Raw genomic sequence first — 14657 nt, forward strand, 5'->3', positions numbered from 1 at the left:
ATTGAAATACAAAGCTATTTTTATGTTTTGGTGGATTTAAAGTGAATGGACAATCACTTTTAGGCCACATTAAACATCCATTAAGTAGATCAATTTTGTTGAAATATATGGCTTTCCATATTGATAACCTATAGCAAGGATGGACCCATTCATCAACATGTGGGGCATTTTCTCTATTTTCAATTTTGTCTCATATAGCACAAACAACATGTCTACATGGAAAACCTGTAATCTCCCAAACCTACAATTGAAACTTTTCTCATTCAAGTTTACCACATATTAATCCTACCATGTGCTTGACACTTGGTAATTTTCTGCCCCATTATATTTAGCTACATACTTAGCTACATCATTATTAATCTTGTCAAACACTATAGTTGATGTAGGGGTTAGTAGGCATTCACACTTATCTATTTCCTTTTGCACCACACACAATATCTTCATGAGATACTCTCTAATATAATCTACGCAAGTGATAATAGGTTTATCCCTACCCTCATCTAGATTATAATTGAATACCTCATAAAGATTATTCAACAAACAATCAGTGGGTGCCCTACCTGTGTAACAAATATAAAGAGAAGACAATTACACATATAGTAAAAAGATAACAACTAAGACTAAGCTTTATCATTAATTTTCTACAAACATAACACTGAAGTGAGATTTAGAACAAATATTTATTAGAATCTTACACACCCAATCATGAGCCTCCTCATTGATCTTCTTCAAATCATCCATTGTTTTGTTAAGATGATTGACTGTTGTTGCTCTACCACACTCCCAAAGCTGGTCAATTAAGTCTTTTTCTTTCCACCATTTCTTCATATTTTCCTGGTTATGCCTCAAACAAAACTTGTGTTCTGCATTGGGGAATACCTTCTCAACTGCTGGTATTATTTCCTAAACAACTGTAACTATAATCAACATCAATTACACAAATCTATATAGAAATAGTAGCAAGACAAGTAGTTAGGTGATATATACCTTTTGTCTATCATAAATGAATGTAAATTTTGAAATTTCTCCCAGATCCAAATCTTCTCCTAACAGTTCCAAGAACCAGGTCCAACTACTTGTTGCTTCTGTCTCTACCGCTGCATACGCTACAGGATATATGCCATTGTTTGAGTCCATCCCTACATGTATCACCCAAAATCTGGAAGGCTAAATAAAGAAAAATAATTTGAAATTTGAAGGTCAACTCATCGAGTCCAATGGAGATAACTCAACGAGTAGGAATAAGTTTGGGACGCGGGTTGAAGAACCTACTTGACGAGTTAGGGAGGACCAATTTGACGAGTTGGTCTGGGTTTGGAAAACCCTAGATCGGGGATTTTGCAGCCTATTTAAGCATCCTAATCCCCACTTGCTGGCCTCATTTCCAGCCTCCAAGTCCCTTACCATAGATTCAGAAACCATAATGCATTTGTGAGCTTGTGAGCCATTTTTTAGTGAAACTTGGTGTGTTTTGAAGCTTGTGAAGGAAGGGGAAGCTTGTGGATTCAAGAAGAAGGTAGTATATCCAGAGACTCCATTTCATTCTCCTCATTTTCTAGTAATCAAGTCTCAAGCTTGCTTAGTAGCTTCTTAGATCTCTTTATTACCATTTTAGTGGGTTTATGGTCCAAGAAGGTTGATATTTGGGACATGGACGTCCTAAGTGAGTAACCCATCAGATCTGGAATCATGGAGGGCATTCATGGCTTGAAGCCCCATGCAAGCTATAGGATGTCATTTTGGCCTTTTAAGCTCCAAAAGGCCATGCATGGAGAGAAAGGTGGAAGCTTTACGTGTTATTGTAGTGTCTAAGGTCTAGATCTCAGTTTGTATGCCATTTTTTAGAGTATTGATGGCTTTAGGACCAAAATCTAGTTCCTTAAGGAGTTAGGGTTTGAGCTAAACCCGTTAAGTGAAGGTATTAACGGGTAAAGTTGGAAACTTTACCCTCAAAAGGACATTTTCAGTGTATAGGTGAAGTATAGAGCTTAGATCTGAAGGTAGGAGCTTAACCCATTGAGAGAGGCTTAACATACTGGGGAACTCGACGAGTCCATATAGGAACTCGGCGAGTTGGTTGGAAGTTGCCCGACTCTGATGAAAGAGGAGGCAACTCGTCGAGTTGCTAGAAAGCTCGACGATTTGGGTCGAGAATTTGCAGTTTTGTGGATATAGAGAAATCAACGAGTTTGTGGTAAACTCGACGAGTTAATTCGAGATATCGCGTCCGGTGATTTGTGGAAACTCGTCGAGTTGAAGGAAGACTCAACGAGTTGAGTCAATTCAAACGTTGACTTTGACTTTGACTGGAGTATTAACTTTGACCTCGACTTTGACTTTCACCAAGGTTAAACCTTGAGGGGTTACGAAGCATAGACTGGTTACTAAGGGTTGTGATATGCAGGGATTGAGTAGAGTCGATTGTGGGGCAGAGACGTTCAGCTATCATCTGACATTTGAGGTGAGTTTTCTCTTGTTGGAACGGGTCGAAGGCACCAATTTTGGCCCGTTTATGTATGTTTATATGTTTCTGAATTTCGGTCCGATGTCGAGCGGGGCCCAAGGAAGGATTATATGTATCATTTCGAACTATGGTTCGATGCCGGGTGGTACCCGATGAAGGAATGCATGTTTAGTTATACTTGTTGTCTTCGTGATTCTTGTATGTGCCTAGTAAGGAGGTGAGTGTGGGTGGGGTCTCGTATCTCTTCACTAGCTGAGTGTGGACGGGGTTCCATATCTCACCATTAGCAGAGTAGGGGCGGGGCCTTAAGACTAGAAGATATAAAGTTGTGTGTGATTATTTATGTACTAGCATGATTATGTGATATTATTTGTATGTGTATAGCGGGCGAGGCCCAGTGACAGGCGGGGCCTAGAGAAACAGATTTGTATACCGAGCGGGGATCGATGCCAGGCGGGGCCTGATGGCGGACTCTGTCTGATGTCGGGCGGGGTCCGAGGAAGGGACGGGGGCCCATTTTATGTGATTATGTGTATGGTATGTGATGGCTTCGGGAGACTCACTAAGCTTTGTGCTTACAGTTTTCAGTTTTGGTTTCAAGTACTTCTGGTAGCAAGGGGAAGAGCTCGGGATAACTGCAGTGCACACACCATTTGTTTAGCCTAGGATGTTTTACTCTGATAAATTTGACAGATAATTATGATGTTTTGAGATACAATGATTTATGGTCTTTATGTGATGTTTTGATAACTATGGTTTTATTAATGATTTAAAATGAAATTTTTGGATCGTATTTTTGGGATGTTTCACTACAGCAGTTAACACTTACCCAGGATAAGGACCCTTCAAGAATGTACCATCCACTCCAAAAAATTTCTTAATCCAACTTGGAGTCCCAACTTCAATGCACCCAGACATACATATATTCTTCTAAAAGTTCTTGTGGTAATAGAGAGGGAGGTTTCTAGATTCACGTCGTTCCTAACTGTTGTACCAGGATTAGTGTATTGTAGTTCCAAAACATAATCCCTCAAAAATTCATACTGTACTTGGTAGGCCCCACTAATGATACATTCAATCATAGTATTTTCCCTAGCAACCTTTTGCAATGACATTCCCAACTCTAGTTTCTTGCACCACTCTTCTTGTAAAGCTTTGACTGGAATTCTATGGTTACTCTAAATTTGTTGAACAATTATGTTTGCTATGTATCTGGAAGTTCAAGCTTTAAATGCCCATATTTGCAAACATTTATGTTCATCTTGTACTGTTTCACCAACCAGTCCCGATTTTCATTAGCCCTCAAGATTTGGACTGCCCAAGGACATGTTCCTTTATTGGCAATACATCTTTACCCTTTCACTTTTCCCTACTTCTATTTGGGGGCCCACCACCATCAATTTCTTTAGATGACTGACTTACAACATCTTTATATTTCACCATAATCTTGATTTTGTCATTTTTTCTAGGTATAGGGACTTCTTTGTTTCTACAACATGTGAATTCATGTAGATTTTAACATCAGGCTTGGTTTTGAAGAGCTTGCCCACCTTAAATGGTTTTACATGAACCTGTTGGATTAGGTGTCTAATCACATTACTATAATTGATATATACTTGAATTGATAGTAGTATAGTCCTTTTGGGTTGCCCTCAAGACTAGCAACTAGACATGATGACTTTTGGAGAGAGATGTTGATTTATTATTTGATTAATAAATTGAAATAAATAATTTTTTAATATATTATGAGAATAATATATTAATTAGAAATAGTAATATTTAATTAATATTTAATCATAAATTAATTAGTATTAATTTTAGGATTAAAAAAATAATTAAAACTGCAGAGATTGAAGTGTAATTGTTCAATAGTTGAGCAAAAGGCAATCTAGAACACTCCGTAAGACTTGGACGATTTCTTAGAGCCTAATGGATTCTAGAATAATCCATTGTGGATAAATAGGAAGGTGGATAATTACCCGATTTAAGATAATCTTGGATTTGGGCTTATCTAGGGTTTCCTGTAACGCTCGCTTTTCCAGGCTAGGCATTTTCGTTAATGTAATAGTCTAGGTTAACCCTTGTAACTCTTTTTGAAGTATTAATGATGAAATATTTGAGTATTATGTGAATTATGTGTAATTGTTTGCTTATTACTTAATTATAAAGATATAATTAATAAATGATAAAACTAAGCGTCAAAATTGAAGTATGAGATAAGCCCGATATCTTTACATAAAGTTTTAGTGGTCGAAACAAGGATTCCGGAGATATAAGGAATGACAAAATCCGAGTTATAACGAAGAAGTTATGACCTGTCGAAGTTTCGCGACAGAACCGGCACGACGTCGAATGACGTAAAATACGAATTTAAGATAGAGTGATATCTAGCCTTAGTGATCTAAACTAAAGTCGTAGAGTTCGTTAAACTGAGAGCGTGCATAAAAAGAACGCCCAAATCTGACTTCGTATCAGGAAGTTATGATTTTCTGAAGTTTCGACTTAGCTGTATGCAGCCCGAATACTCGATTTGAGATCGAGCGGTTTTTAGCCAAAACAATCTAAACGAGAATCGAAGATCTTGTGGTTAGTAGCGAAACGATGAAAGGTTAGGCGAGAACGGACGTCGGACGAAGAAGTTATGAATTTATAACAAAGTTTTCCTGTCCAGGCCTACTAAAAATAAATAATAAAAATAAAGTCAAAATTAGCCGACGGAGTCTAAACGAAAGTTCTAGAGCGTAGTCTCACCTACGCGTGGATATAAAGAACGTCGAAAACGGAGTTCGTATGAAGAAGATATGAATTTCCGAAGTTTATTAAATAATTAATATTTAAATTTAATCTTTAATTCGGATGTATATCCAAAGGAGTCACCGATATGATCTGAAGTATGCCCAGCGTACAGAGAAGCATGACACGCCTCGTACTCGAGTTCTTCGGATGACGCATGCAATGACGAGTTCGGACGCGTACGGCTGTACGCCCAGCATACTGCGAGGCTTCAGCCTCCTATAAATAGGATGCGAGGGTTCCAGGCATAATTGCTCAATTCTTCTCTTTTTCGTGCCGAAGCTCTGCGTGTAAACCCCCGAAGCCATCCCGACACCCCGGATCTCATATCCAAGTTAAGAAGGAAGTTTTACGCTCCCGAGATCCCGAGAAGTGCGATCCCCGAGCCGAAGCTCTGCCCGCGAGAAGTTCGATTTTTGAGGAGATCTTCCAGATCTGCCGAAGTATACTACTTCTGCAAGTCGTAGTGTTGTCCGATCATTTTTTGATCAAGTAAGTGTGTAGTTAATTTCTTCTAACGCATAATTATGAAGTATTTTATACGAAATACGTGTTATGTGTATATTTTGTTGTTATGTGTGTGAATGTATATTCACTTTCTACTATCTTATAGATATGATTATTTCTCTATGAAATACGTGTTATGTGTGTGTGCCTCATATGTTATGTGGAAAATGTATTGATTGAGCATGCTATACAGGTTTTGAAACTATGTATAAAAATGTATATTTTATCTACTAATATGTTGGGTAGAACATGAGTAGATAGTTGGTGTGTAATAAACAGATGAGAGGCCTCGATGTTGTTTTGATCTAGTCATCTAGTGGAATTTAGATGACGACCACGAACTTTTCTAGACAATCCAGTGGAACGCAAGCAGGCTCATAACCTGTAGGTGTTAATGAACTTGGGTGTTCATTCGTTGTATTCCATCCCCCTCATGGTTGCCTTATTTGACTTATATTGCTGAGGAACCCCCGAAGCATGTGTTGTCGCCCCGATGAAATATTCTTAGACTAGGTCCCTTATGTTAGTTGTCTTAGGGACGTAAAGTGAGAATAACGGGAATGGGTAATTGGGTTATTGTTGGTTGGTGGAAATTAAATATAATTATTTATTGTGGGTTGAAAACCCTATATGCTCACCAGGCTCCCAAGCCTGACCCACTCAGTTTATTTGTATTACAGGTAGTGGCGCAAGGGCATAGGATGGATGAACCATCAAGTTATTTTGTTTACAAGTCTTTATATGTATATATTTGTTGAATGACTTGTAATGTTATCGTTTATGCTTTATGGTCTATATCGGAACATGACATCCCGAGTTTTTATTATATAATGAAAATACATTTCTTTATGAAATGCTTTGGTAAATATTATTTTATCACGTTTTGTTTTTGGGAACAAATTCCGCAACTCTTTCAAATCAAAAGGATTTACTCTGAAATTATTTTAAAAGCATAAATGAAAATCGGTCTTTTCTGGCCGAGATTTTGGGGATGTCACAGTTGGTATCAGAGCATTAGTTTAAGCGAACTAGGAATTTGTAGGATTTCTAGACTTAAACTTAGAATGCTAAGTGAAATTTTGAGATATGTGTATCTTATGTTTTAGACACGAGCACTAGTTTATTTTAGGAAAGTTTCCTAAAAGGCTTTTGTGTGCTAAATGTTATATGTTGCCATATATGATATTATTTGTTCGGATCTATGGTCTATTGCCGACCGGATCTAGAAACTTTATGTGTGTAGGATTCTAAGCGTACGTCTACGATATTAGAACTAGCATGCAAACGTTTCGGAGTGATAAGGATGATTTAAATATCTATCGTGAATGAGGATCTAATTTCACCTTATTCGGTGTGTAGATCAAAAATGGTGAGAACAAGAAGTGGAGTTGGAAATGCTGATAAAAACAGGAATCAACCACCAGTGATTGAACAAATACCTGTTGTAGCAGCAGCACCTGAGCCAATAACCATGGTTGGTGTGCAAATGATGATTCAAACAATGTTGGATCGTCAGATGGATGAAACTAGGCGGTTGCTTCAACAGAATCATGAAGAACTGTCAATTCGTGTGGAAGAGCCTGAATTAAATGAAGGGCACTCAGAAGGTGGAAACTTCAGTGGGTCTGTTGGTCAAGCCAACCCACCGATAGTTAGGCAAAACAACAATGATGGAAGGAATGATGGAATAGGATGCAAGTACAAGGACTTTCTAACTTGCAAACCATCGACCTTCAATGGAAAGGAGGATCCGATCGGAGTTATGGATTGGATCTCAGAGATGGAATTGGCCTTTATGACTTGTGGCTGCAGAGGCAAGTTGCAGACCACGTACGCAGTGCGTCAGTTCTGAGGTGGAGCCGTTCGTTGGTGGAACACTCTAGGGAAGACTTTGAGCCCTAATGAGCCACTGCAATTGACATGGGCAGAGTTCTTGGTACAGTTCAAACGCAAGTTCTGTTCGGCCTAAAATTTGTTGGAGTTGGAGAATAAGTTTTTGGCATTGACGAAAGGCAGCATGTCAGTTGATGAATACACCAATAACTTCACCGATAAGATGGAGTTTTCCTTGCGTATCGTCCCAGACGAGCTGACAAAGGTGGACCGGTATGCGAAGGGACTCCCATGGGAGTATAAGGTGCCAGTACGTCAGGCACATACTCTAGAGGCAGCTATCTGGGCTGCCAAGTCTGTTGAGAACATGATTAAGGGGAGAACCACCAACAAGGTTGAGGTTGGTGAGAAGAGAAAGTTTGAGGGAACATCTGGTTCCGGTAAGAAAAGCAAATTTTCGAAATCTGATTCGAAAAAGTTTGGTGGAGGAAAAGGAGGCGAAGTGAAGTGGTGTGATAAGTGTAAGAAAAAGCACTTTGGGAAATGTAGCGAGGATGTAACCTGCTACAAGTGCAGAAAAATTAGGCATTTTACCAATGAGTGTCCGAACAACAAAAGGATGTGTTTTGGTTGTAATGAAGAGGGGCACATTTTGAAAGATTGTCCGAAGAAGAAGGAGGCAGCTAAGCCCAACATTCCACCAAAGCCGAAGGCGAGAGCCTTCCAGATGACACTTGAGGCCGCGAAAGATGAAGCTGATGTCGCTTCAGGTACCTTTCTCGTAAACGAATTACCTGCTCAAATTTTGTTTGATTCTGGAGCCAACTACTCCTTTATTTTGCATGAGTTTGGTAGAAAACTAGCTTTGCCTATTGATAGACTAGATAATGTTTTATTAGTCGAAGTTGCTAGTGGCAAGTTTGTACCTGTTAGCCATCGTATGAAAAGCATCTTAATCGACCTTAATGGAAATAAGTTTCACGAGGAATTATTACCTATCGAACTTAATGGTTTCTACATCGTGTTGGGAATGGATTGGCTTAGCGCCAGTGATGCCGAAATTTTATGCAAGAAGAAGATAGTTAAAGTAAACCCGCCTGGGAAAGATTCATTTATGGTGTACGAGGACAAACGGCGAGTAAATTCTGGAATCATTTCCCTAATGAAAGCCAGGAAGTGTTTGACCAAGGGATGTACATCATATTTAGCATTCGTGATCGATGCTATGAAGGAAAAGAAGGTGATGCAGAGTATTCCAGTGGTGTGTCATTATCCGGAAGTATTTCCCGAAGATCTTCCCGGATTACCGCCTGATAGACAAGTAGAGTTCAGAATAGACTTGTTACCAGGAACCACGCCAATAGCAAAAGCACCGTATCGATTAGCACCGACAGAGATGAAGGAGCTGATGATGCAACTTCAGGAGTTATGGGACAAAGGTTTCATTAGACCTAGTTCTTCACCCTGGGGAGCTCCGGTGTTATTCGTGAAGAAGAAAGATGGAAGTATGAGAATGTGCATTGATTATAGAGAGCTGAACAAGGCAACAGTAAAGAATAGATATCCGTTGCCAAGGATTGATGACCTGTTTGATCAATTGCAAGGTTCAAACTATTTCTCGAAGATCGATCTAAGGTCAGGATATCATCAACTAAAAGTAAGAGAGCAAGATATCGAGAAGACTGCATTCAGAACTAGATATGGACACTACGAGTTCTTAGTTATGTCGTTTGGACTAACCAATGCTCCGGCAGCGTTCATGGATTTGATGAATAGGGTTTGTAATTCGTTCCTTGATAAATCTGTGATAGTGTTCATAGACGAAATTCTGATTTATTCGAAAATCCAAGAGGAGCATGGCAGTCACTTGCGAGAAGTGTTAGAAGTCTTGAAGAAGGAGAAGCTGTATGCAAAGTTCTCCGAATGTGATTTTTGGATTCGTGAAGTCCAATTCTTGGGTTACGTGGTCAACCAATATGGGATAATGGTTGATCCAGCAAAGACTGAAGTTGCAATGAAGTGGGAACAACCGAAAAGTCCCACGAAGATCCGAAGCTTTTTAGGATTAGCTGGATATTACCGAAGGTTTATACAAGGCTTTTCTTCGATTTCTACTCCATTAACAGCTTTGACCCACAAAGGAGCTACTTATGCTTGGAATGATAAGCATAAAGAAGCATTCGAGAAGCTAAAGAAGAAGCTATGCGAGGCACCGATACTTTCTCTACCTGATGGAGTTGAAGACTTCGCTGTCTATAGCGATGCGTTTGGGGTTGGATTGGGTTGTTTTTTGACCCAAAGAGAAAAGGTGATAGCATATGCGTCTCGACAGCTGAAGGAGCATGAAAAGAATTACTCGACTCATGATTTGGAGTTGGCAGCGGTAGTTTTCACTCTGAAAATATGGAGGCATTACCTCTATGGAACGAAGTGTAAACTTTTCACTGATCATAAGAGTCTCCAATATCTCTTCAATCAGAAAGAGTTAAATATGAGGCAACGACGCTGGCTAGAGTTACTCAAGGACTACGATTGTAAGATACTTTACCACTCTGGTAAAGCTAATGTTGTTGTTGATGCTCTCAGTCGGAAAGTCAATCTTTAAAGGAAGAGGCCAAGAGCGTTGAGAATTGAAGTTGTCTCGACAATTGTGGAAGTATAAAGAAAGCTCAAGAGGAAGCTTCTGAGAAGAATGACCGAAAGGAGGAACGTTTGGAAAAAAACGTTGGTGTTTGATACAAACGGTCGTCGACTGAAGGTGTTCCAAGGTCGGATTCGGGTACCTAAGTCCGGAGGGATAAGAGATCTTCTGATGGAAGAAGCTCACAAGACCATATACTCAATTCATCCTGGTAGCACTAAAATGTATAGGGACCTAAAACCCTACTACTGGTGGCCAACGATGAAGCTTGATGTTGCAAAGTATGTGGCCGAGTATGTGACATGTGCGAGAGTCAAGACACAGCATCAGAAACCATACGGGAGTTTAGAACCTTTATCTGTGCCTATGGGTAAATGGGAAGACATTGCTATGGATTTTGTCACTAAACTACCCCGAACAAAGAATGGTCATGACATGATTTGGGTGGTCGTTGATCGATTCACTAAGAGTGCGCATTTCATAGCAGCCAATGAGAAATGGTCTATGGAAAAGCTTGCAAGTTCTTACGTGAAGGAAATTGTGAGGCTTCACGGTGTTCCGTTAACGATTGTGTCGGATCGTGACAGCTGTTTCACCTCAAGGTTTTGGAAAAGTCTACAAGAGGAAATGGGTACCAAGTTATGTTTAAGTACAGCTTACCATCCGCAGACTGATGGTCAGAGTGAAAGAACAATCCAAACACTTGAAGATATGCTCAGAGCATGTACCCTGGAATTCCTAGGTAACTGGGATAAACATTTACCTTTGGTAGAATTTTCCTACAATAATAGTTTCCACTTGAGCATAAAGATGGTACCTTATCAAGCTTTGTACGGACAGAAGTGTCGTACGCCGTCTTGTTGGCTTGAGGCTGGGGAAAAGCAGTTTATGGGACCCGAGATGGTCCATCAGACTGCTGAGAAGTTGAAAGTGATCAGGGAAAAAATGTTAGCAGCTCAAGGTCGTCAAAAGAGCTATGCTGACAAGAAGCGAAGGCCGATGACCTTCGAAGTTGGAGATTCGGTTTTGCTTAAAGTCTCGTCGTGGAAGGGACTTATAAGATTTGGTAAAAGGGGGAAGTTGAGTCCAAGGTTTATTGGACCGTTTAAAGTTCTTCAGATGATTGGGAACCAAGCTTACAAGCTCGAATTACCCGAAGAACTGAATGGAATTCATAACACTTTTCATGTGTGTTATTTGAGGAAGTTCACGGGAGAAGTTCCTGACATAATTCCAATTTCTGAATTGAGAATTGATGAAAACAAGAGGTTAATTGAAGAACCTGAGGCAATTGTTGACCGAAAGACTAAGAAGCTTCGACGCAAGATGGTCGAATTAGTGCTTGTTCGTTGGAAACATTCGAATGGGCCAAATCTCACTTGGGAAACGGAGAGTGATATGTTGAGTCGCTATCCGCATTTGTTTGTTGATGTGTGATTCCGGGGACGGAATCATCCTAAGGGGGAGAGAATTGTAACGTCCGCGTTTCCAAGCTAGGCATTTTCGTTGATGTAATAGTCTAGGTTAACCCTTATAACTCTTTTTGAAGTATTAATGATGAAATATTTGAGTATTATGTGAATTATGTGTAATTGTGTGCTTATTACTTAATTATAAAGATATAATTAATAAATGATAAAACAAAGCATCAAAATTGAAGTGTGAGATAAGCCCGATATCTTTACATAAAGTTTTAGTGGTCGAAACAAGGTTTCCGGAGATATAAGGAATGACAAAATCCGAGTTATAACGAAGAAGTTATGACCTGTCGAAGTTTCGCGACAGAACCGGCACGACGTCGAATGACGTAAAATACGAATTTAAGATAGAGTGATATCTATCCTTAGTTATCTAAACGAAAGTCGTAGAGTTCGTTAAACCGAGAGCGTGCATAAAAAGAACGCCCAAATCTGACTTCGTATCAGGAAGTTATGATTTTCTGAAGTTTCGACTTAGCTGTATGCAGCCCGAATACTCGATTTGAGATCAAGCGGTTTTTAGCCAAAACAATCTAAACGAGAATCGAAGATCTTGTGGTTAGTAGCGAAACGATGAAAGGTTAGGCGAGAACGGACGTCGGACGAAGTAGTTATGAATTTATAAGGAAGTTTTCCTATCCAGGCCTACTAAAAATAAATAATAAAAATAAATTCAAAATTAGCCGACGGAGTCTAAACGAAAGTTGTAGAGCGTAGTCTCACCTACGCGTGGATATAAAGAACGTCGAAAACGGAGTTCGTATGAAGAAGATATGAATTTCCAAAGTTTATTAAATAATTAATATTTAAATTTAATCTTTAATTCCGATGTATATCCGAAGGAGTCACCGATATGATCCGAAGTACGCCCAACGTACAGAGAAGCATGACACGCCTCGCACTCGAGTTCTTCGGATGACGCATGCAGTGACGAATTTGGATGCGTACGCCCAGCGTACTGCAAGGCTTCAGCCTCCTATAAATAGGATGTAATGGTTTCGGGCATAATTGCTCAATTCTTCTCTTTTTCGTGCCGAAGCTCTGCGTGTAAACCCCCGAAACCATCCCGACACCCCGGATCTCATATCCAAGTTAAGAAGGAAGTTTTACGCTCCCGAGATCCCGAGAAGTGCGATCCCCGAGCCGAAGCTCTGCCCGCGAGAAGTTCGATTTTTGAGGAGATCTTCCAGATCTGCCGAAGTATACTACTTCTGCAAGTCGTAGTGGTGTCTGATCATCTTCTGATCAAGTGAGTGTGTAGTTAATTTCTTCTAACGCATAATTATGAAGTATTTTATACGAAATACGTGTTATGTGTATATTTTGTTGTTATGTGTGTGAATGTATATTCACTTTCTTCTATCTTATAGATCTGATTATTTCTCTATGAAATACGTGTTATGTGTGTGTGCCTCATATGTTATGTGGAAAATGTATTGATTGAGCATGCTATACAGGTTTTGAAACTATGTATAAAAATGTATATTTTATCTACTAATATGTTGGGTAGAACATGAGTAGATAGTTGGTGTGTAATAAACAGATGAGAGGCCTCGATGTTGTTTTGATCTAGTCATCTAGTGGAATTTAGATGACGACCACGGACTTTTCTAGACAGTCCAGTGGAACGCAAGCAGGCTCATAACATGTAGGTGTTAATGAACTTGGGTGTTCATTCGCTGTATTCCATCCCCCTCATGGTTGCCTTATTTGACTTATATTGCTGAGGAACCCCCGAAGCATGTGTTGTCGCCCCGATGAAATATTCTTAGACTAGGTCCCTTATGTTAGTTGTTTTAGGGACGTAAAGTGAGAATAATGAGAATGGGTAATTGGGTTATTGTTGGTTGGTGGAAATTAAATATAATTATTTATTGTGGGTTGAAAACCCTATATGCTCACCAGGCTCCCAAGCCTGACCCACTCAGTTTATTTGTATTACAGGTAGTGGCGCAAGGGCATAGGATGGATGAACCATCAAGTTATTTTGTTTACAAGTGTGTATATGTATATATTTGTTGAATGACTTGTAATGTTATCGTTTATGCTTTATGGTCTATATCGGAACATGACATCCCGAGTTTTGATTATATAATTAAAATACATTTATTTATGAAATGCTTTGGTAAATATTATTTTATCACGTTTTGTTTTTGGGAACAAATTCCGCAACTCTTTCAAATCAAAAGGATTTACTCTGAAATTATTTTAAAAGCATAAATGAAAATCGGTCTTTTCTGGCCGAGATTTTGGGGATGTCACATTTCCTGGCTACACTATAAATAAAGCCATAACCCTAAGAATTTCAGCCACTCATTCTTTTGAAGAGACAGCCAAAATTTCTAGCCTCCCTCCTCTCTCTCAATCATCTTCCTTTGCTAGTGCTGGGTGTGAACCACTAGATGCGTGACATTTGTGACGTTTGCTCTCAAGGCTTCAACAACACAAGGATTTTCATTGTTATTACTAAATAGAAATCAAGGTATGTTTCTACTAACCCTAGTTGTAATTTTCGAAAATATGCTAGTTTTCTAGGGTTTCTATTTTTGTTGTTCAAAGTTGTATGTTCAATTAGATAAAAATAGATCAAGCATTAGGGTTGCATGCACACATGGAATTTATACGTTTTGCATAATGTCCATCAGTGGTATCAAAGCGTTGGTTTAGTTTTTTTATTGAATCGATACAATCGTTGAACTTGAACATGGAGAATCAAAACAGAATCATCATTTTGTTCCGCCACCACGGCGTGGTGTCCTACGAATTTCGTCCGACCACAACATGGTAATTACTTACCACGAAGTGGTGGGCTGTCAAATCCACAAAATTTTATTTTATTATTATCTCATGAATTGATTAGGATAATTACCTTTAATAATGTTTTAACTGTATAAAACTAAATATTTTTCCAAGTAATTTGATATCCTTATCATGAATTCAT

The 14657-nt window shown here is 39.1% G+C and overlaps 1 protein-coding gene across 1 annotated transcript; it reads right to left on the reverse strand.

Moving 5' to 3' along the window:
- Window positions 1-285: 285 nt before the first annotated feature.
- Window positions 286-1137, reverse strand: LOC145090142 (uncharacterized). The gene is made up of 3 exons (XM_079028476.1): window positions 988-1137; window positions 696-903; window positions 286-560 (listed from the first exon to the last, which is right to left on the reverse strand). Exons 1-3 carry the CDS (start codon window positions 1135-1137, stop codon window positions 286-288), a joined length of 633 nt encoding a protein of 210 aa, XP_078884602.1.
- Window positions 1138-14657: the final 13520 nt, after the last annotated feature.

This window comes from Lactuca serriola, chromosome 2 (genome assembly GCF_051521515.1).
Source record: "Lactuca serriola cultivar US96UC23 chromosome 2, Lser_US96UC23_V15, whole genome shotgun sequence".
Lineage (NCBI taxonomy): Eukaryota > Viridiplantae > Streptophyta > Magnoliopsida > Asterales > Asteraceae > Lactuca > Lactuca serriola.